Source organism: Quercus robur, chromosome 3, assembly GCF_932294415.1.
Source record: "Quercus robur chromosome 3, dhQueRobu3.1, whole genome shotgun sequence".
NCBI classification, from domain to species: Eukaryota; Viridiplantae; Streptophyta; class Magnoliopsida; order Fagales; family Fagaceae; genus Quercus; species Quercus robur.
The window spans coordinates 58,104,447-58,127,442 of NC_065536.1; the positions used below are offsets into that span (position 1 = coordinate 58,104,447).

Here is a 22,996-nt window from a genome sequence, read left to right on the forward strand (position 1 = left end):
ATGTCACAAATAAGCAACATTAATCAAATATATCAACCTTATCTTACCAAATTTGAGTTCAAGAAAGTATTCAATTTCTTATTTGATTGGTGCCTTCAAGTCTGGTAGATGAAGTGTCTTGTTCCCATTAAAGCCCAGAATGAGAAATGATTTCAATAAGACCAAGAAGTTTTCTATGGAAGTGGGGCACACTACAATTGTGACATTGAAAAAACAAAGATATTTATTACTTTTGGATGTTATTTATTAATGCAACATAAGCCGGAGGGTTTTCCTTCACACGTCACCCACACAAAAGAAAAATCAAGGAAAAATACAGAAGCACATCCCACAGAATATCATAGTTTTTCTCCAAATGTCTTGTGATGGTGGAACAGTGGCCCCTGTTAGTTAGCAAATATTATAAATATTGAATGATTGCTGGGTGCTCTTTCCCTATCACCACACATTATCCCAACCCTCCTATTGAGTGTTTGTAAGTGTTATTGTTCATTACAAAAACACACAGAAAAGAGAGAATGTGGAGTTTAGGTGTGACAGCAATAATGGTGGCAGTAGAGTTCTTTGAGGTGGGCTTAACAACATTAAGCAAAGCAGCCATGAGAAAAGGGATGAGTAACTTTGTTTTCATTGTGTACTCTAACGCCCTCGCTATCTTGTTCCTTCTTTCATCATCTCTCATCTTTTACAGGTTCACTTATACATATATAGTTAATCATCTTTTTTGTACTAATTCATCAATTCTAACAATTACCAAGGCTTTTTTGAGAACCTGAATCCTCTAGTTACTCCATTTGATTTACAGAAAAAGAACTTGTCCTCGACTTACATTCTCCATCTTTTGTAGAATGTTCCTCCTTGGTGTGCTCAGGTATACTCGTTTAATATGCTGATGCTAGTGATATACTGATATGATAGGTACATATATGCATGTGTGCCTATGTGCGCATTCATGTGACTTTGAAACGGGGTTTTTTTTTTAGTTGCTGTGTGCAGTCGTTTATGTATTTTGGGATAGGGTACAGCTCTCCCACTTTAGCCTCAGCCATGACTGATCTAACTCCAGCATTTACTTTCATTCTTGCCATCTTATCCCGGTTAGTCTCCTATATTTTTTATATATTAGAAAAATTATTAGATGTTCAAGAGTATTCACACCAATAAATGTAAGTAATTTAATATAAAAATATAACATAAGCTTATAAATTAATATGAGAAAGTTCATTCTAGTCTTAGCTGTTTTGAATTTATTGGTGTGAACTGTGAAGTACCATGTTATCTATATTCCATGAGTATCTAATATTTACTCTTGTTTTTGGTGCGAAAATACTTGTAGGTTAGTTGTTAAGATTCACTTGTCTAGGTACAACTATAATTTTGTCAACTTTTAGATTATAAACAAGCCAACTTTAAGCAAAAAGCTTATCCAAACTGACACAGCAACCAAACTTAAAGCTTTGTAGTTGCTATATACCAAACTATGCACAGATATCCTAATTAACTATAAAATGCTTCAAATATAAGATATAATATTGAAATTCTCAATTTTCTTTTGCAAACTTATTTAAGAATTGAATCAAATGTGATTTTAGAATGGAAAAGCTAGACTTTAGACTCAGAAGCAGCCAGGCCAAGTCTATTGGTACCATGGTCTCAATTGCAGGGGCATTAATGGTGACATTGTACAAAGGACCGCCAATCACATTTGCTGCATCACCGCATAATTTACATCATGAGCTTCATGCATCAGTGCAATCTGACTGGCTCATTGGAGGCCTTCTCCTAGTAGCTGCATGCTTTTGTTTTGCACTTTTGTTAATTGTTCAGGTAAAATCCTTGCAGCCATTATGTGTCATTAAAAATAAACAAAAACCCTGAAAATTGAAACTTATTTTGTTTTTTCATATACAAAGACCTGGATCATGAAGGACTACCCCGCAGTGCTGATGCAAACACTCATTTGTTGCATTATTGTGACCATCCAAATTGCCTCTGTCTCTTTGGTTGCGGAGAAAGACCCGAATGCTTGGCGACTAAGGCCTGATATTGAGTTGATAGCTATAGGGTACTCGGTAAGAGCATAGAGAAGTCCCAAACTTTGCTCTAGGACTAAAGTTTTGCTCTTTCTTTCCACTTCATTTCCAAGATTTAATGACCTTGCTTGTTCCTCTATCTCTAGGCACTCTTTGGGATAGCAATTCGAAGTGTTGTTCACACATGGGCATGTAACAAGAAGGGGCCTGTTTATGTCTCATTGTTTAAGCCCCTTGGAATTGTCATTGCACTTGTCATGGGGGTTGCTTTTCTCGGGGATACTCTTTACCTTGGAAGGTATTATACTCAAATCTGTTTGTCAATTCTTAGATGGGTATGTTTAGAATTGTCCTTTCGTCAAGGACTTAACTTTTAGGCGTTTGGATCAATGATCGGGAAATCCTTAAAAGCAAAATACACAAGCCCTATAAACTTGTATTACCGGTCACAAAAAGGGTGTCCTTAAAAGCAAAATACGAAAGTCCTATAATCTAATGTATTACAATAATCACAAAAAGATAATTCTAAACTATCTATATCTATACTATTATTTAAGAGGCTTCTCTTGTTTGGATTCCTCATTTTTTTGGTTCAAAAATGTCCCTACACTTCTATGTTTAAATAGAAATAAAACTAAAGAATAATCCGATAAAAATACAACTTTAACTCCCATTAAAACATTGCCTAAAAAATATGGCCACTCTTCTATTGATTTTTAAATTGCTTTATCCACTTCTAAATTTTAAATGCATAACATTAATGAAAAAACATGTAAACTTTAAATTGGAATGAATGAATGAAAAATTTGCACGTGCGATGTGGCTAGTATTTATTATGTTGCTGAAGTGACACAAATTATATTTATTATCATGTCACTATATAAGTTTTTTATTAAAAAAAAAAATTGTTAGTAGTTTTAACAATAGTTAGTAATGTACTGAATAATATATGTACGGTACAAGATATTTATGTGTTTCATTCAACTCAAGATTTTTAAAAGTAAATTGCAAAAGTACGGGTAAAAAATTGAAATGAAAAAACTGAAAATAGAGAAAAAAACTTTCAAGATTATAATAGAAACATGAAAACGTTGATGTTTAATATAAATAATAAAACAAAGAACTAAAATATTAATTTTGATAATTTAATTTTTATATATTATGATACATTTTAACAAAATAAGCAGTATACTCTTAATAATAAAAAATTAAAGTTTAGTAAAGTTGAAGTATTTTTGTGCAAGTATAATATGGGAAACTTTTCTATGTTTAGTCATTGAAAATGTGTATTTTTAAGTATACCCAGTCCCACATTGGGCATATATTGAGTTAATTTGAATTTTATTAGCAAATTTGGCTAGAATTTTTCCTTGGTTCATTACACGTTACTATGGCTTTAACATCTTTTAAGAGAATAATTACATCATGATTCAATAACATGTAATCTTTGTTCTGCAGTGTGGTTGGAGCGGCTGTAATAGCTACTGGGTTTTATTCTGTGATTTGGGGTAAAGCCCAAGAAGAGAAGAGGGTGGAGGATACAGGAATTTCTGACCTTGGGTCATTCGCTTCTAAAGTCCCACTTCTTCAGAACAAAAGCATGAGAATTTAGAAGATATGCAACCAAAAAAAAGTGATTGGGAAAGTACTGTGAAGTCATTATTTGACAAGCCATGTCAATTTTGAGATCAATTGTTTAAATTAAAGTGGAAGGAGGATATCATGCATGACTTCATAGCTTAAGATAAGATTGAATATGGACTCCCTCTAAAATGAGATGCCAAATTGGTCTTGAAGATGATAAATCAATTCTGATGAAGGGACAAAAGTCTCTTGATTATATCTCTAGCTTTTCTTTTAAAAAATGCTAAGAGGTTCAAACACAATGACAAAGAAAGAAATAAAATTTATATAAAATTTGTTTGTGTATACATATTCAATCTATATCAATTTAGTGGGATCCAGTTATCTTAACTGATAAAATTTCTAATGGTTGAATAAAAGATTTGAGATTCAATTCCCATTACACAAAAAACCGATTGGTATCTTGGTCTGATGATAAAGAGTACAATCATTAGAAGCGAATGTCATAAGTTGAAATTCTATTAAAAAAAAATATCTATATCAATCTATAATCTATATATAATTAAAAGTTAAAAAGTAGTATTTATTGTTGCTACGCTTCTGTTGTGCCACATCATTCACCTATTTCTAACACTTTCTCTTACTTTATAATTACACTTCTTTCAACATTTTCCATTCGCTTTTACATTTTTATATCCCCACTACTCTATACCTTACCCTTACAACTCCTTCAACCCTTCATTTTCCTTTTATTTGGACTATTCTTCTCCCAATTTTATTTACTATAAAAATTTGCTATTTTCTTTTTCATTCAGTCCATATTTTGCCCACACAAAAAGAAAATTCTCTCTCTCTCTCTCTCTCTCTCTCTCTCTCTCTCTCTCTCTCTCTCTCTCTCTCTCTCTCTCTCTCTCTCTATATATATATATATATATATTTCCTTTCAGTGGATTTTTAATTCTTTATTGTATCTTTACTTTAGGTTGATGAATTTTGTGTTGAACTCTACTTTGGTTATCTTTTAATTTGGTTATCTTTTTTCTTTTCTTCTCTTTAATTGGTAGATGTAATCCTATGACATTATATAACATATAATGATATAATGTTATTCAATTACATATCATGTCTTGCATAATTTTGTGTTTACAACTATACATTTTTAGATATTTTGGAAGTCAAAATTTGAGTTTATAATCAAAATACAATCTACATGTCTATGTATTTGAATGTGTCTTTCAATTTTTTGAGTAATATCAATTCTAAATTTGTGATGAGATTTGAGTATTATGATAATTTTTTTAAGCGAATGAGAAATTTGAACCATTAATTTGAAGCTTAAAAAAGTTTGGTTGTACCCATAAAATAGGAAAACATAACACACTATACCAAAAGTTTGAAGAATATAGACCACTTCCAAAAAGAATAATACCAATCAAACACACCCAAATTTCTCAAAAAAAAAAAAAAAAAAAAAACACCCAACATAATAGAATGATATATTTGTAGAGATAACAAGATGAAATATACTTTTAGAAATAGTTTAATTTATAAGGACAACAAATTATCTTCAGTAAATTTTAGAAAATAAAGTATACATTATTCCACATTACAAAATAATTATATATTCCCACGTATTACATGGGTCTACGACTAGTATATTATAAAATTTGGTTTCCCAAACTAGTAAATGCATTCTACGATAACATGTATTCATTTTCAAAGCATATTGCAATAATATGTGGCACTTTCCTACATTTAGTTAGTATTACATGTACAAACAACACCATGTGTTAAAAAATTATTTGTACATGTCAATATGTCCCTTAAATGTCTCATTTAATTGGTTTTTTTTCCCCACTTTTTTAATGCATATAAGGGTAGATTACAAAGTTAGTCCCTATCTTTTGTACAATTTTCAATTTGATTCTTAATCTTTCAATTATCTCAATTTGATTCCTAACATTTTTAGAGTCGTATTAATTTGGTCCATGTTGTTATCTCTTTCATGGAAAAGTGTGATGTGCTTAGCGGAATAATAAAAAATTGTTTTTTTACACCACATTAATTGCCAACAATACTGCCACTTTAGATTTTTTTTTTCCTTAAAAAAAAAATAAATAAAAAAGAGCAAAATTTGCATTTGTGGGTCGGATTACCCTTCCCTGAAACGATCTAAAATTTGTCAAATACTAAAATCCCTAATTCTTAGTACACATCTTCATCTCTTCTCCCCTCATCCTCACACTCATAAACCTCAAGATCTGAAGTTGTAAAATCAGATCTGAAGTTGTAAAATCCCTATTTCATGATTTCTCTCTCTTGTGGGTTTGGTGGCTGTTGGCGAGACTTTTTTCTTTATTATTGTCACCCCTCTATTATTTTTCTTCATTTGGAATGCCCAGTCATACTTTTTTCACATTATATGAGATGTTTCCTGAGCATCCAATTGTTCATGACATTTCCATACGCATATTGGGAATCACTGCAATAAATTAGCATAGAATTCAATCATTTTAGTCTTCCTATATAAGTCCGAATGCATTCAATTTCTAAGTTTTATTCGGTAAAAAAAGGCACAAACTAGAGGTGAGTTAAGAATTCCAGCAGCAACTTTGGTTTTACACTCTTGGAAAAAGAAAGATGGGTCACTGGGTGAAATACAGGTTTGTTCTATTAAGTTTATGAAGTAATGATGTCCGTCTCGCATGTGAATGTGAATTTTAGGGTTTTTTTTTTTATCTGACATAGCATTAAAAATAATTTTTTATTTTCCATATGATACATCAGATTTTTTTCCATCTAAAGAATAATAGTAGGAACCAAATTGATATGATACTAAAAAGGTTAGGGACTAAATTGAGACAATTGAAATGTTGGAGATCAAATTAATAAATGATATAAAGGATAGGGACTAACTTTGTAATATACCCTACATCTAATTTAAATCTATACACCTATAGCAAAAGAGTTAATATTTTTTATTTTGGGTCCATAATTAAACGTATAATAATTAGGAAAAAAAAAGAAATTTTTTTTATTTTTTATGAAAATGTATATGGAAATTTCCTAATGCTTATATATATTCTTTATATTTATTTTGGGTATTAATGATACTTTTTTTTAGAAGAGTGAGGCTTATTTTTATAATTATAAAATATCATTATTTTGACAATTACAAACTTATAATTACATTTGTTTCAATTACTTAAACATACAATGTCTATTCCTCCTCCCAACCTTCTCATCACCTTCCTCACCCCCACTTTATTGGTAATAAGTTTTTTCCCTTCTTCATATTTTCATATTTAAATATGTTCTCTCTTTGTCACTCTTTAGCAGCTAGCTCAAAAATAGTGTTAGGTTTCAGCTTTACATTTATGTTTTTAATTTATACTATCTCCTCTTATTCTCTGATTTTTACAGATTATTGTCTTTATATATATAATTTATACCGACTATTGATTTTTTTAAATTGCTTTAAAATGATTGTTAGTATTATTTTGAGATTAAGGCCAATATTTTGTATTTTTGCGTTCGGATTGGTATACTCCATATTAGTCTTAATGTATTTCGAATGTTTAGATTTTGATTTGTAGATGATATTCAGTTTTCATCTCTAATACCTTTCTCTTCCTCTCTCTAATCTTATTCTCTTATTTATTTCACTGCTTTACGTTTCACAAATTGCTCTCTAAGTATATAGAATTTATGCCAAATATTGCTTTTTTTTTTTATGCCAAATATTGATTTCTGTAAGCGTGTACTTACTAAATTGCATGTTTAACCTTTGGAGTAAGGAAAGATGTTGATGTGCGTTGCACTTGTTATTAGTTTTCTCCAATATTTAAATAGTTTTTCTAGCAAAAATTTGTAATCTTTAGCATTTTATTTATAGAAAAAACTGAAAGACAACAAGAATGTGATTTGAACAAACTATATGTATTTAAGAATTTTAAAAATCTATGCCATAGTGATTGATATATAAGCATATTTCACACACTCAAAAATCCAAATTTTGTTTCATGCCAGCTTGGTGTGCATGAAATGCACATTGTCATATGGTGCACAACGCCAAAAAAAAAAACTATTAAATTTATTATAGTTGACAAAATAATAATAGAATGTGATAAAATTTTAAAATAAAGAAAAAAAAAAAAAAGGAAGCATATTACTTAATAATATTTGATATTTGATGGTATTAATGATATTTTCTTTTTTGGTAAACTACATATTTGGACTTTAATTTTTATGTTGTTTATCAATTTGGTTCCTAACTTTTGGAATGTATTAATATAGTCTCTAACCTTTTAATATTATTTCAAAAAGGTCCGAGTCGTTAAATGGTGGATGAAAAAAATATGATATGGTCTTATTAAAATTTTTTTTTGCCACATAACCTGCCACCTGGGCTTCATTAAATATTAAAAAAATTATGCACCCATACGTCTCCTCGGACCGAGTATTCCGTGGACATAAAGGAGATAGTCTTACGTTTAGACTGCTGTATGGCATACAATTAACTAACGTTCACTTCGTCCAACCCTAGTTCTGTAACCCGCTCTCTACAAATTCATTGTCTAGGGTCCTTTAGGCCAGAACCACTTACTTGCTAGGCCTGAGCCCCAAAAACCGACCCTACAATTATTATTATATAAAAATAGCTTTTATATGGGCTTGACCTTTATAACTCAATTGATATATTTTTTTTAGTGTTTCTAATAGAAACATTTTAAATATTACATCTCCTATCTACTAATAATTAAAAAGAAAAGTAAAGAAAAAAGAACATATACTATTCCTATATGTATATATTCACATTAAAAATATATATATATATATATATATATATATCGATTCACATATAATGTAAGTAGGTCATATGTTACATCATTACGTGAGATATCACCTCAAGAAAAAGAGCATGAGAACACTTGCCTCCAAAATACCAACGCATGCGCAACCTACAAGCTACACCATCATTCCAATTCGTTTTACTTGAATCAATAATTCATTATAAAGTGTCAACAAAGGATAGAATTTAAAAAGACCAATTGTCCCATTTTTTTTTTTTTTTTCTAACTAAACAACTAATTAAATCATGGGTAAAGTAGTCATTCCACTAGCAAGTTATTTATTAATTAATGTAATATACTCTCCAATATGAAGCTCCAAAAGATTGGAGAGTACGATGAAGGAAAGGAGAATATGACTCAGAATCTGCTATTCTAGCTATCCTTTTGTTCACTGGTTCTGGTTTAACACAAGTTATGGTTATTATTATTACATTCGAAAAGCTGGTATTGCCATATTTCACCTTCCTTAGTGGGAAAACAAATGATTATCTAAGAATGAAGAAAAAGGGAATTAGAACTAGCATCAATAATTTTTTGCCATTTGGAACTAAAAGTGAGGTATTAGATGCCGAACATATAATTAGCTTGAGAACTGCTTATCTAGTTTTTTACTAAAAATCTTTTATTTAAAGTGTGCTAAAATATATCTATACTTTGGTATAAATAAAAAATAAATAAAAAAGTGGAAAAAATTAAAGTTTTAAAAAGTTATACATAAAATCTAAAAGCTAAATCCTGAACTTATAAACTGATTCCAGGCAAACATGAAGATATAAGCAATAAGTTGAACTTAAAGTATCATATGATATTTTGCTCGGTTGGGATATACTTATAAGCTAGCTTATTGTTTATTTTATTTTATACTATTTGTGAGTTCCAAATGATCATTTACTTATTTTATTTAATTTTTATTTATTTCTCCTACTATTATTGGATCGCATGTGAATCACCTATTTATTTTGTAAGGACTGAAATTAGATTGGACCCAATATAGGATTGGATTTTAGTCCAAGAAGCCCAAACAATAAATTTGTAGAGCGTGGATGAAAGAACTAGATCTACTCCAAAAGAAAAATGATAAAATTTGCTAATTTAAGGCTATTAAATACAAGTAAGATGAGAAAGTCTATCCTCGAAGTGGCCTGAGGAGCTTATATTATATTGTCTTGTTGATCAACAAAGTTACAAGAGTTCACATTCTTATCCTCAAAACTGCTTGATTTCTTCTCCGATCTCTTTTTTAGTACATCTTCCCATGCTATATACTACAATCTTGGTATCATCCTTACCATACACGTGTAGGTTAGATTCTGAAAACTCTTTCCTGTCCCATCCAACACCTCCCAGAACCATCAACTAGTAGCTGTAAGGCTGCTTGACCACTGTTTAGGCATCACCTCCACATTAATGCAACTAGAGAGTTAGTTGGGAGGCATTTAATGCGGAGGTAGCAGCTTTTTGAAGATATTTATTAGCCTTCTCCTTTTTTACCCCTTGTCCATCGTCCAACTCTCAGTTGTGATGTAACTTCAAAGAAAGTCTGTGATGATACGGCACTCTTACTAACCTCGGACCCTTGTTGCCGAGGTGGCTTTTCTCCTCGGACATTCGTTGGGCTTATCTCATATTATCTCTACTTTTCTCTTTATTCCTTTTCCCCTTTTAATCTTATCTGGACATCCTCAGATTAGCTAATGTCTTCGGATTGGACTATAGGCCCAGTTAGTACAGCCTTAACAGTACCTCCTGATTAACTGGCCCCCACATATTTTATTTAACTTTTACTTTTTATCTACAATACTTTTAACAAAATGCTAGAAAAACTATTCCAAACATAATCGATTATGAATGTCACAAACAAATTTAGCATATGTTATTCATCTTCAACTTCTACATGATTTTTGTAAAAAAAAAAAAAAAAAAAAAAAAAAACCTTCTACATGATTTTAAATTTCAAATAAAATAGTCTTCTGAAATGGAAATTGGCAAAGAGATTGCAGTACGGAATAGAAAATTTTAATCTTTTAGAGATTATATTTTTTGTTGGCGTGATTCTTCTCGGTCCCATTTGTGCCATTATTGTTGGGGAAAAATTTACACAAACAGTGTGGGCCTCATGGTTGAACAAATGTGTGGAGCTAATCCCTTTTGTGAAGGCCCAAAACAGTGCTCCAGGACTACCTTAACAGTTGCTTTTCTTGTTGCATGTAAATTTTCTTCCTTTTTAAGTCCCCACTCCCCACTTCCAGTCAATGATACCATCCATCAAGGACATCACATAACACTTTCTTCCTTTTGTTTTAATTTTTCGCAATCGATTGGTGAAAAATGGTACCCCTATCACATTCTACACAGTACGAAGATGGTGAAAGAGAATAACGTTAATTACAAAACTTACAATGTTACAAGAATCAAGACTCCGCTGAGATTTAATGGAGATTTCTCAAATAATTGTCCCTATCCTCCAAGAAATATCTGCAATGTATAAGTATAGAATAACCACCTAATGGTACGAGTATCAATGTCACTACAAAGGAGATAAGATAAAGATGGGTCCGACAGTCTTTATGATGGCTGTCCAGAGAATATCACAGATATTTTGAGTTTATATTAACCCTTCCATCCTATTCCTTGAAGTTAATTAATTACAGTTGAAAAGATAATACTATTTCTATTACATTAACTATTACAATTATATGATCAATTGATGATGATTGAATTTAATTGAAAAACTTAAAATACAACGAAGTGACGAACTATATCTACGTGTCCTTTCTTCTACCAAAAGTTTCGAGAAAATATAATTCAAAATTTAATATTATAAAAATTCATAGTGTAATGTAATAATTCAAAGTATAGTAACAAAAGGTTATTTAACAAGAAAAAAAACAAAAGGGTTAAAATCATGTGTAATATAATCTAACCAATATATATTTTTATTAATGGATGATTATTGTTAGAATGCATGAGAGAGAGAGGATGCATAAATTATATGGTTTAACTCAACACTTACGTCTAGGGGTGTGTAGCCAACCCGCTAAGCCGCCAAAACTGACCCGACCCGACCCACCTGTCGGGTTGGGTCGGTTTTTAGGCCTTGGTGGGTTGGGTCGGTTTTTAGGCCTTGGTGGGTTGGCTTGGGTTATAAAATTTCAAACCCACCAAATCCAATCCGACCCATCCATATATTTAATATATATATATATATATATATATATGTATATATAATATTATATAATTAATAAATTTTTTAAAATAACCAGCTTTTCCTATCCTATATAAAAGTCAATTAGTTCTCATAAACCCTAGTAAATTATTATTGTTGTTTAGTTATTAGTGTTGTTTGCCTGTTACATTGATACTAATCTTTGGGTTTTTTTAATATATTTATATTTATATTTTTTTTACTCAATTTAATAATAATAATAATAAAATTTGTTTAACCCATGGATTCAACCCAACCCATATGGGTTGGGTTGGGCTTATGTTATGGGTTGGGTTAGGTTGAATTTTTTTTTATCCACCATGTTAGGTTGGATCAAAAAATCCTCTCAACCCGACCCATTCCGACCCATGCACACTCGACGACAGAATATAGTTGGACTTGGCGTGACATCTTTAACAACTTGAAAAAAAAAAAACTTTATCCTTGTTTGGGGAGTTTATTTTCATTAATTTATTAGGCTTTAAAAATGTAACTGTACCTTAAAAAAAGAGTTAAACATTATACAAACTGTTCATAAACTAAGTAAGAATTTATTCTTGAAATTGTCTGAATTTTTTTAAGTAACGTGTTGGGACAAGTGGAAATGGTGATTGATGTTATGTTCCAATAGAATGGATATGGAGATGGATTAAAGTTAAGACTATCCCACACTCCGTAGTCCCCACTCTCCCCACTTTTATCTTTAGGATTGTTAATTTGCCATTTCCCAAACTAGGCTTAGGAATAGGATAGTCAGTATCTTGCTATCAATATTTGTTTTCATTCATCAATAAAGCATGTTATCAAAGAAAAAAAAATGCATGTCAGTTTACAACGTGAGACTTAAAAGGAAGTAGAGAACCATAAGTTTTATGCCTTCCTCTTCCTCCCAATACTGAATTGAGTTTTAGGCTTTAGCTGATGTGATTCAAATTTCCCTTCCTTCAAGTTATAGCACCTCAAGATTAAACAGAATGTTCCAGGGTAAGGGCGTGACACTGATCATGGTCACTGTGGAGTGCTTGGATGTGGGCTTAAACACTATTAGCAAAGCTGCTATGACTGGAGGGATGAGTGATTTCATCTTTGTTACATATTCTAATTCCATAGCTATCTTTTTTCTTCTCTTATCTTGCCTCATCTTTTACAGGTGAACTTAACTGTTTCAAGTTTCAACTCTCTTCCAACAATTAGCCCTGGTTTTGTCTCTCTTAAGGTACTTACTATAATTTTGTTCACTGACAGAAAAAAGTCTCTCCCTCCACTCACATGGGGCATAGTCGGTGGAGTGTTTCTTGTTGCCTTGTTAAGGTAGCCATTTTTTCATTCAACTTAAGTATTAGTATTTATGTCAAGTAAGAAATTAACAAAGAATATGATTTTAGTTGAATAAAATGAGGGAAAAGAATACATGTGACACACCCTAACTAGTTTGTTGAGAATTCATAACTGACCCTAAAATGATAAAAGGACTAAAGCTTGGTTGTTGTTGTTGTCGTCTGTCTTTGTGGGAATAGTGAGCTGGTTATTTGTGTTTTTCAAAATTTTAATTTTGATGTATGACGAGGAGAATGGTTGCAGTTCTACTGTACAGATGCTTAAAGCTTTTGGGATAGGTTATAGCTCTCCCACTATGTCCTCAGTTATGTCTGATTTACTCCCAGCTTTTACTTTTGTTCTTGCCGTCATCTGCAGGTGCACTTCTTAATTCCCTTGCCTTCAGCTCTGGAATTCTTGTTTTGGTTTTGTTTCTGTTTATATATGGCAATTGATAAGCCTTAAATCAAATGGGTGTTATAGGTTTGAAAAACTAGACTTAAGACTTAGAGGTAGTCGGGCCAGGAGTATTGGTACCATTGTATCAATCACAGGAGCTTTAATTGTCACTCTCTACAAAGGCCTACCAATTTCAATTGCTTCATTACCTGAGAAAGTGGTCAGTGGTGAGCTTCTTTCCCCCCTCCACTCAAACTGGATCCTAGGGGGTTTTTGCTCTGCATCTGCTTACTTTTTGCTTGCAGTGACATACATTGTACAGGTAAAAGTAAAACATACACAAACAAATCCATACCAAAAGAAATACCATATGCCTTTTTAACAGCATTGTATACTATATCTCAAGATATTAACTGGTTTTTTTTTTGGTTCTTTCTAGACATGGGTTGTTAGGGACTACCCTGCAGAGCTTATGTTTTCACTCATTCGTTGTACCTTTGTGACCATCCTATCTGCCATCATCTCTCTTATTTTAGAGAATGATCCAAATGCTTGGAAATTGAACTTTGATATGGAATTGATAGCTGTAGTGTACTCGGTAAGCAAAAATTAGACCCTGTTAATTTTGACACTAAGGTTTTGTTGTTGTTGTTGTTGTTGCAATCCTGTCCATCATTGCAGCTTATAGCTAATGACTTACCAATTGCCATATGGCTTAATCTCCAGGCACTGTTTGCAATTACAATTCGAACCAGTGTTCATCTATGGGCATGTCACAAGAAGGGTCCTGTCTATGTTGCCATGTTTAAGCCACTTGGTATAGTCATTGCAGTTGTGATGGGGGTTACTTACCTTGGGGATACTCTTTATCTTGGAAGGTATAATTCTTAATATAGATAATAGATGTATGCTTAAAGTATGACCAGAATTTTGGACATTTGGATAATAAATTAAGAATATTTAGTCTAGTTAAACGTATAAGCTAGCTAAAACTGATTCCTCGCCGATCATAAAAAGAAAATATTAAGAGGTGTAAAGTAATTGAGTTGCTTACAAGCATGTCATTCTGGATTGATATAAAGTCAACTTCAAAGAAAGAAGAGTTCTCTACAAGTTTACAACCACCGAATTCTTCATTGACGAAGAATTCACACCCCTCTCACATGGAAATTTCACTTGGCCCCACTGCAACCCAAAAATAAGAAGGGTGTAAAATTTTTCAATAATGGTACTACGCACTTTCATAAATTTCACAACAACTGTCCTATGTGATAGACTGTGATCGATTGTTAGTCACTGCTTTTTTTTCCCACTATTCACTGTCTGTAAAGTAGGACAGCTGTGACAAAGTGTGTGTTACTAGCAAACTATGTTGCGAAAAAGAAACTATATGAAGAAAAGTAAGTCGCAAAGGTCTTGATGGAAAATGCAATACCATCATAGATACAGAGTTGATATATCTACTTCATACACCATTTCTGTTTTTCCAAGACATGGAATTTGATATATTATTGTTCAACTAAATGATGTGCAGTGTGGTTGGAGCGGCTATTATAGTACTTGGGTTTTATGCCGTGCTATGGGGGCAAGCCCAAGAAGAGGTGGTGATTGAACACCATCCAATTACTAGTAGCTATGAGTCATCCTCTCCTAATGCCCCTCTTTTGCAGAACAATGGCACTGAAGTGTAGAAACCTTGCAAAAAATGTGAAGTTAGATTAAAGCCTTGCTGTGTTAGAAACTAAATACATCATTTTTTTTGTTGGCAGCATCAGTTTAGGAAGATACATATTTGTTAAAATAACATTTATTGGGTAAAGTAGAAGATAATTGTTCGATAAATACAGGCATGTATTTCTCTAAAGGGGAAATTATGATAGAATGTTGCTTCATTAAAGTTGATGGGGGTCACAAAACAGGATTCCCTCCATATCATTTGAAATAGAGAGTATCCATTTTACTGTAATGATTTATTTTTTCTTTTTTAATTTGACAATATATAGAGTGTCACGTCATTTAAAATTTTAGATAACATGATTTTGATGTATCTTCAAATCTTTAATATTTAATATGAATCATAAAATTGATTTATTCAAAAGATGATTTAGACTCCTTAGTTGATTTTATAGCAAAATAAACAACTTATTAAATTAACCAATTATCAAGTATTGATTAGCACGAGTTAATCACCATAGATTAACAATCACCATATGAAAAGCAATAAAAATAAAGTAAAAGAACACAAACATATGGTGACGAGTTACAAAATCTAAAAATGCATTCAAAGGAAAAAACCACTCCGAGGTTTCCTAAACCCTAAGAAGAAATTCAATAATAGAATTACAGTTCACAAACTAAAATAAACTCTTTATCATATACTCTAGCATGTAGAAACCTTACTGATGTGACCCAATGGTCAGCTCCAAGCTGCTTGGACTCTTCTACTATGAATTTTTTCATGAACTGCATCCATGACTCAAATGACCTATCTTGAAGATTTGACCTCCACAACAAACATGTATTGGCATGCTTTATGGCTTCAACCTTGATCACCAATCAAAAACTCCATCTTTAGATTCACTTTTGGTACTTAATGGTTGCTGAAACTAAGTTTAGTTTTTTTCTTTAATAGCACATGGCATAAGTACTTCTACACCTATTTAGAGCTCCGTTTGGTTGACCATTATGTGTTCTTATATAGTCTTGCATGTAAGGCACATTTTCCAAGTCATCAGCTAACCTTATTAATCAAAGGGTCATGCTAACAAATATCTTTAAAAAAAATGATTAATAATCCATTTTAAGAAAATTTTGACACTACTTTTATGGGAAATCGAAAAAGCAGTCAAAACATTAATTTTTTCCCCCCATAAAAACTTTTTTTAAATGAATTATTAACCATTATTCTAAGAGCATTCGTTAGCATTTTACTTAATGAAATCGTAATTAAAGAATCCCATTTGTCGAGAGGTCTACTTTAGTTGATCGAGATTCGATCAAAGGTGAGTCAGGAGTACAGAAACTTCCTTCTCTTGAGTTAGTTCTTGAACACTTGATCTTACTCTTTATGATGATTACCTATTGAACAATTATAAAAGTTATGGAACTTGCCAACGCTAATCCTAACAATCTCTTCCTTTAGGAAGGTAAGTGGAGCGTTTGTAAAGGTTGCTCTGATAATTTAGGTTATAAAGATTTTGTGAGTCATTGATATTATCTAATTGTTCCTTTTATTCAGTGATTTTTCTTTGGGACTATTTGTATCCGAATACAACAAATAGTGGTTATTTCATTGAAAAGATTTTCATTCTTTTTTATTATCACTTCATAACCAAATCATTGTGCGACTATCTTTTTTTTTTCTTTTTTTTTATAAACATTGTGCGACTATCTTTATTGCTTTGATTGATTTAGTTTAGTGTATAAACAATAAATTGTAGTTATTTAAGTTAATATGCAATATTAATATTAAATTATTGTGATTAACTGATTAATTTCTTATTTATGAAAGGTTAATTATGTAAGGGTCTTAATATTTTTTTTCACAATTAATATTATATCTATTCACGGTCGGTTCAATAACCACAAGTTCCAATGATGGAGCCGGTATCATTTTTTTTTTTTTTTTCTTTCTAAAAATCCTACTAATAACTATTGTCTTTTCGGCTGAGATACTAATAACTATTGTCAACCACGATCAACAATCAACAAATTATAGAAAAATCTAATATCCTATATCTAAGAAATTGTATTTATTCCTATATTAAAAAGAATGTTTGCATTTTAGACGTAACTATATACTTAAAAAAAAATTAATTTGTATTGTACTAGCAAGGTAAAATTTACATTATAGACTTATTTTACATTTTTTTTTATGAATTATTTTACACATTTATTTAGTCTATAATATATAATTTTTATAATTTTTTTTTGATAGGTATAATTTTTATAATTAGTACAATGTAAACCTATAATTATCTCTTCTCTATATATTAAGAGGATTTAGAAAGTCACTCTCTCTCCAAAAAAAAAAAAAAAAAAATTTAGAAAGTTAGTTATGCCTTCCGAAATGTCAAAAATATCCCTAAACTAATTAAATAATCCTTATTCTTAAAAAATAAAAAATATAGTTATAATTGTAATTCAACAAAATTAAAAAAAAAAATTACTAAAGAAACTTTTTTCCTAAAAATTAACACAATTGTTATTTAAATGTATCTCACACATTCTTGATACATTTTTTCCTAAAATCTAGCAGAATAAATCCATCGGTTTACTATATTTCAAATCCTAAATTTTAATTTTTTAAAAATCTCCTCCTATATAACCTCACTAACAATAGATAAATTTAAATTAAAAAATTACATTAAACTGAAAATAGAATAAAAAAACCTTCACACGTTAACCTCACTAACAATACTGTTAACTTTTATTACGAACAAAATAAATTCAATAAATCTTGAATCAAGAGACTCAACACTGAAATTTTCCTGAATTTTCTAAGGTACATTTCTGCCTATCCTTTGGTAATAAATTATCAAATGCCCCTCTCAATCTCATTATTCCAAAAAAGATGCCTCAATCATTGATGGCGTTGGGCGGTTTATTATTATACAATATTTTGTTAGATTGGTGAGCGCAGCCAAGAGCCAACCAACGGAGGCTTAAGTTAAGTTAAGGGGGCGAACATGACACAAACAAGTGAGGAGTTTGGAGACTTTAACGTTGGTCTCTGAACTGTCTCTATCTCTCTCTTTCACACAGACACAGAAAATGGGAATGGAAAAGGTAGCTCTGCCATTTGTGGGCATGGTGATGGCAGAGTTTGCCCAAGTTGGTCTAATGATAGTTGGCAAAGAAGCCATGTCTAAGGGTATGAGCAACTTGGTCTTCATCTTCTACTCCAATGCCTTTGCCTCTCTCATCCTTCTCCCCTCTGCCCTTCTCTTCCACAGGTTCTCTCTCTCTCTGAAACACCCTCTACAGCTTTTTCTTTGTATGTATGTTAAAAAAAACCAATTCTTTTGCTTTTGTTTTCAATCTTAGCAGATCACAATCACCGCGTCCTCAGCTTTCTTTCTGCATTCTTTGTGGGTTCTTCTTGCTTGGCCTTATTGGGTGAGTTATTACTTATAATTCCAGCTTCACTGTGAAAATTACTTCGTGGGTTTGTCTCTGTTTGATTCAATTTCTGTTGCTTTGTGTTTTTTAATCCATGACATGTAATGGGTGGTTTTGTTATTTGGGGTTTGATTGGTTTTGGCATTTTTTTTTTTTACAGTTTTATTGTGCAGGCTTTAGGGTATGCTGGGATTTTGTATAGCTCTCCTACGCTTGCAACGGCCATTCTCAACCTTACCCCAGCTTTTACCTTCATTCTGGCCGTTACTTTCAGGTCAATCTTATTGCACACTTTGAATTCTGACCACATTCTATTGTGAATTATGCCCCACATACGTTTCTATTGTTTACTGATGAGAATCAGTTTAGATAATTATTGAGACTAATGAATAATACGTAATAAGTCTGATTTGAAATGGTAGGTCTATTCTTGATGGTACAATATTCACTTACCCTGTAATTATTAGATTGAGTATAACAAGTCTGGAGTGGTAATGAACTTTCTGGTGATTTTAATCATCATGTTTAACAAAATTATTGGTCTACATTTTCCATTCCGCTTGTTGATGCTTGAGAAATTTTTTTAATTTTTAATCATCTTGTTTAACAAAATTATTGGTCTTAATTTTTCCATTCCGCTTGTTGATGCTTGAGAAATTTTTTTAATTTTTAATTTATTTTTCCCATGAAGTGATAATTTTTTTTTTTTTTTTGATGACATAAAATGTGGTTGCTGAATTTTTGTTCCCTGTTTGTTTCGATAGAATTTTAATACACAAAAAAGAGGACCACAGTCTAACTAGATATAAACAACATTTTCTTTTATTGGTAAGTTATAAAACTAGTGGGTCTTGAATCGATGACTTTACCCTCCACCTTGTTCTAACAAAGAGAGGAGGTGCTAATTGAGACTTTGAGCTAAAGCCCATGACTTCACCTCCACCCTTCTGTCTCCCTCTTGGATTCCTTGGGATTAATTGTGACATTTCTCTTTTGGCCCAAGATGCTTAGGTTGGTCTTGGAGTTGTTACCAACCATTGTAACTGTGTTATTGATGGTAGTAACATGAATACTGTATCTAGCTCTTTGTCTACTTTGACTATTCAGTAGAGAGACTTACAATTTGCTTATTTTGTTAATGGCTCTTTACACAAGTTTCTTATGATATCAATGGCAATTTGTTATCTGTTTTGCCTTGTTCCCTGCTAAATGAAATATGTGTTATGGAGATTGAGGTAACATTTTTTTAAAAAAATATATACATATATATGTATTTATATATATATATATATTTTATAATCTGGCAATGAAATAATGCTATATTCAGAGGTTCTCCAGTAAAGAACCGGTTTTAGAAATTGTGTAGCTCAATCTTGTGGGCAAAGAAAATGTTAACAGAGTGGGTTTCTCTCAATCCGTCTTTTTCATTTTCTGGTTGTCTTGGCATTATTCCTCACCCTTCCCCAAACCCACCCCCCCCCCCCCCCCCCCAGCCGCCCAGACTAGGCAAAACAGTTTTATTTCACATCTTTACCTAATTTGTATAAATGTGCTTAGTTTAAGGCTGAAAAGTAGAGTTTTGAAAAACTAGTAGACTGAGAATGCTGCTTGGAATAAGATATTTATTTTTATATGTGTTTCTTATTATTGATTCAACTGGGTTGTTTCAGGATGGAGAAACTAGATTGGAGAAGCTCCAATAGCCAAGTTAAAATCATTGGAACCATTATCTCAATTTCAGGGGCATTCATTGTGACTTTATACAAGGGCCTTCCCCTGCTGACGACACCCTTACATTCAAACTTATCTCATAAACTTCTTGTGCAAATGTCAAACTGGGTCATTGGAGGATTACTCCTGGCAGCTGATGCTATGCTGGCTTCAACATGGCTTATTTTGCAGGTGAAGTCCCCAAAAGGCCCCAAGATACTTCGAAACCATTAGAAAATGAGAACAAGTTATAATGCTTCATTTTCTACGTTTCAGGCATGGATGCTTAAGAAATACCCAGCAGAGTTGATTGTAGTCTTTTTCTACTGCTTCTTTGTGGCCATTCAATCTGCAGTGGTCTCTTTGGTTGTGGAAAGAGACCTAAGTTCTTGGAGTCTACAACCTAATATGAGGTTGATTGCTGTTCTATATTCGGTAATTAGATAAAAATTCCCATCATGATTTATCTACTGAATCTGCATGATTTTTTTTTTTCTTATCCTGGAAGAATCTAGTTGGTTTTTTAAATATAACATAAGTAACTTTCATTTTAAGTGTAGGCAGTGTTTGGTTCAGCATTCCAAGTTGGCATTTCTGCATGGTGCCTGCACAAGACGGGGCCCCTTTTTGTTGCTATGTTCAAGCCTGTGGGGATTGTCATTTCAGTTTTCATAGGTGTTATCTTCTTAGGAGATAATTTCTATCTTGGAAGGTGGGGAGTATATCATTCCTTGTGTCTTTTTTCTGTATGCTACCTTTTGACTGATCGTGCAATTGAGTATCATCGTTCCTACCTTGTTTCTAATTAATATTTGTAATGGAATACCAAATTACTTATCAGTCCCACCATATTTTAAAATTTCTGCAGTCTGATTGGAGCAATTCTGATTGTCGTCGGATTTTATTGTGTGATGTGGGGAAAGGCCAAAGAGCAGAAGACGGGAGAGGAAACTAGGATAAGTTTCTTGGAGTCAAGCAGAGAAAAGGTTCCTCTCTTGCAAAACAGTAGTGAAGAAATATAGAAGTTTTGTCGATCAACTCAAAGCAAAAGGTCCCTCCTGCCTACCAAAACAGGTAATCTCAACTGCCATTGTCTTGGAAGAGTATGAAAATATATCTAAAAAGTTATTGTTGGAAGCTGCTCTTTCATCAATTCTATTTCCCCACTCACCCTTGCATTAATTTCAAACATGGCGTTTTGAGGTTAATATGAGCATCATTTTTGCTCCAGGACAGTATACATCACCCTAAGTGATGCAGGAAACCATGGGCCTAAGGCCAGCCCCTGATATTGAGCCTTGGCTCAGCTGCCATATTTAGGTAAAACTAAATTTACTTTTTTCTTTAAGAACAAGATAAACTCAAGGCTGCTTGGTTTTTCGAAAGATATTGAATAACAACATTGTATTTCGTTTGACTTTTGGAGTTTGGTGTAGACATTCAGTGTGCTAAAGAAAGATTTAGCCATTAAGTTCATCTTAATTCAACATCCCCCCCCCCCCCCCCCCCCTTTTTTTCCTGACTTAGTTTGACAGTTATAATATCAAGAAAACCTACAAAACCGTTCTCAAATGTGAATTTTGGAGGGGTGATAATCCTGCTTCTATTTAGATGGCCGGTGCTTCTATTTCTGATTCAAGATAATATTCATAAATACAGTCATATGAATAGATAGTTTGAACATAGCTGCAAATTTAAAGTGTTGAACTGCATCTCTAGGGGAAACATTTTTTTTTTTTTTTGCCCCTTACAAGTATTAAAAGCCAGTGCATCATTTTTTTCATTTGATTGAACCTCAATTAATGACCAAGAGACAACATACATCTTAGCTTCTCTGTGAATGAAGAGGCCACTTTAATAGTTGACTTTTATCCTTTAAACTGCCTCAATATTCAGAGAAAAAATAAATAAATAAAAGAACTACTGATATATTTATCATATGATTAGTCGTACTGTTTTCATTAATTTTTCCCATGTCAATGCATCAATATTGAATTCTAGTTTTCTTTTCTTTTCCTTTTTATTTTTATAAGAAATACCTAAAGGCGTCATATGGAGGTTTTTATGTGGAAGTTTGCTTAAATTGTTTTATAAGTACTTATATAGCATCTCTATTAATATAGTCTTGCCTAAAACTGAAGGGAGGAAGAAGTCCATGGAGCCTATGTGATGTGCAATAACTGTTTGTTGTCAATGTGATGTGGAGTCATAAACATGGAAGGCACAACCATAGACATCAGCATGAGCTGAAAGTTGAGTTTGTGGGGTCAGAACTAATTCCTAGATCCACATCTTATGGAAACTGCAGCATCACCTTACAAAGCCAATGGTTAATGTGCGTGCTTCTTCCCTGTTTAATAATATAGTGAAATCAGACTATTTGGCCTTTGGTCGCAGTAGTTTATGCCCTCTCTTTGTTAGGGAGATCAAAAATCTCAGGCCTTTGTTGGTGCAGCCATATTGTACTGTTGACTTAGCTTTTATTTATGGCTTTTGTTAATAAATGTCCCAAGGGCAAGTTAATGCACATTTTGAGAAGCACAATCAACATCCTTGAATTTTGAATTATTGACATATCCCACCTTGCTTAGAAAAATGTCGGCCTATTTGGGAATAACTTATATAGTTTTTTTTTCTGAAAACTTTTTGTTAAATGTGTGTTAAAGTATACTTATACTTTGAAAAAGTGAGAAAAAGTAAGAAAAAGTGAGGTTTTAAAAAACTATACATAAAAGCTAAAAATTAAGCTTATAATTAGCCAAATAGACACATAG

General features: G+C 32.1%; 3 protein-coding genes across 11 annotated transcripts; all 3 read left to right on the forward strand.

Moving 5' to 3' along the window:
- Positions 1-3: 3 nt before the first annotated feature.
- LOC126718562 (WAT1-related protein At3g28050-like) lies at positions 4-3,875 on the forward strand. The gene is made up of 7 exons (XM_050420835.1): positions 4-691; positions 806-871; positions 984-1,097; positions 1,593-1,827; positions 1,914-2,072; positions 2,180-2,331; positions 3,492-3,875. Exons 1-7 carry the CDS (start codon positions 519-521, stop codon positions 3,643-3,645), a joined length of 1,053 nt encoding a protein of 350 aa, XP_050276792.1. The 5' UTR covers positions 4-518; the 3' UTR covers positions 3,646-3,875.
- An 8,455-nt stretch (positions 3,876-12,330) lies between these two features.
- Positions 12,331-15,333, forward strand: LOC126718561 (WAT1-related protein At3g28050-like). The gene is made up of 7 exons (XM_050420834.1): positions 12,331-12,825; positions 12,921-12,986; positions 13,257-13,370; positions 13,476-13,713; positions 13,831-13,989; positions 14,118-14,269; positions 14,926-15,333. Exons 1-7 carry the CDS (start codon positions 12,650-12,652, stop codon positions 15,080-15,082), a joined length of 1,062 nt encoding a protein of 353 aa, XP_050276791.1. The 5' UTR covers positions 12,331-12,649; the 3' UTR covers positions 15,083-15,333.
- Positions 15,334-17,955: 2,622 nt separating this feature from the next.
- LOC126718563 (WAT1-related protein At5g40240-like) lies at positions 17,956-22,749 on the forward strand. 9 transcript variants are annotated; one of them, XM_050420843.1, is made up of 9 exons: positions 17,956-18,346; positions 18,438-18,509; positions 18,673-18,786; positions 20,183-20,414; positions 20,499-20,635; positions 20,783-20,934; positions 21,091-21,296; positions 21,454-21,542; positions 22,364-22,749. In XM_050420843.1, exons 1-6 carry the CDS (start codon positions 18,165-18,167, stop codon positions 20,895-20,897), a joined length of 852 nt encoding a protein of 283 aa, XP_050276800.1. In that variant the 5' UTR covers positions 17,956-18,164; the 3' UTR covers positions 20,898-20,934; positions 21,091-21,296; positions 21,454-21,542; positions 22,364-22,749. The 9 variants fall into 9 exon arrangements, with proteins under 9 accessions (XP_050276800.1, XP_050276796.1, XP_050276794.1 ...); XM_050420839.1 differs by having other exon boundaries at positions 17,970-18,346; positions 20,499-20,657; positions 22,346-22,749; XM_050420837.1 differs by having other exon boundaries at positions 17,970-18,346; positions 20,499-20,657.
- Positions 22,750-22,996: the final 247 nt, after the last annotated feature.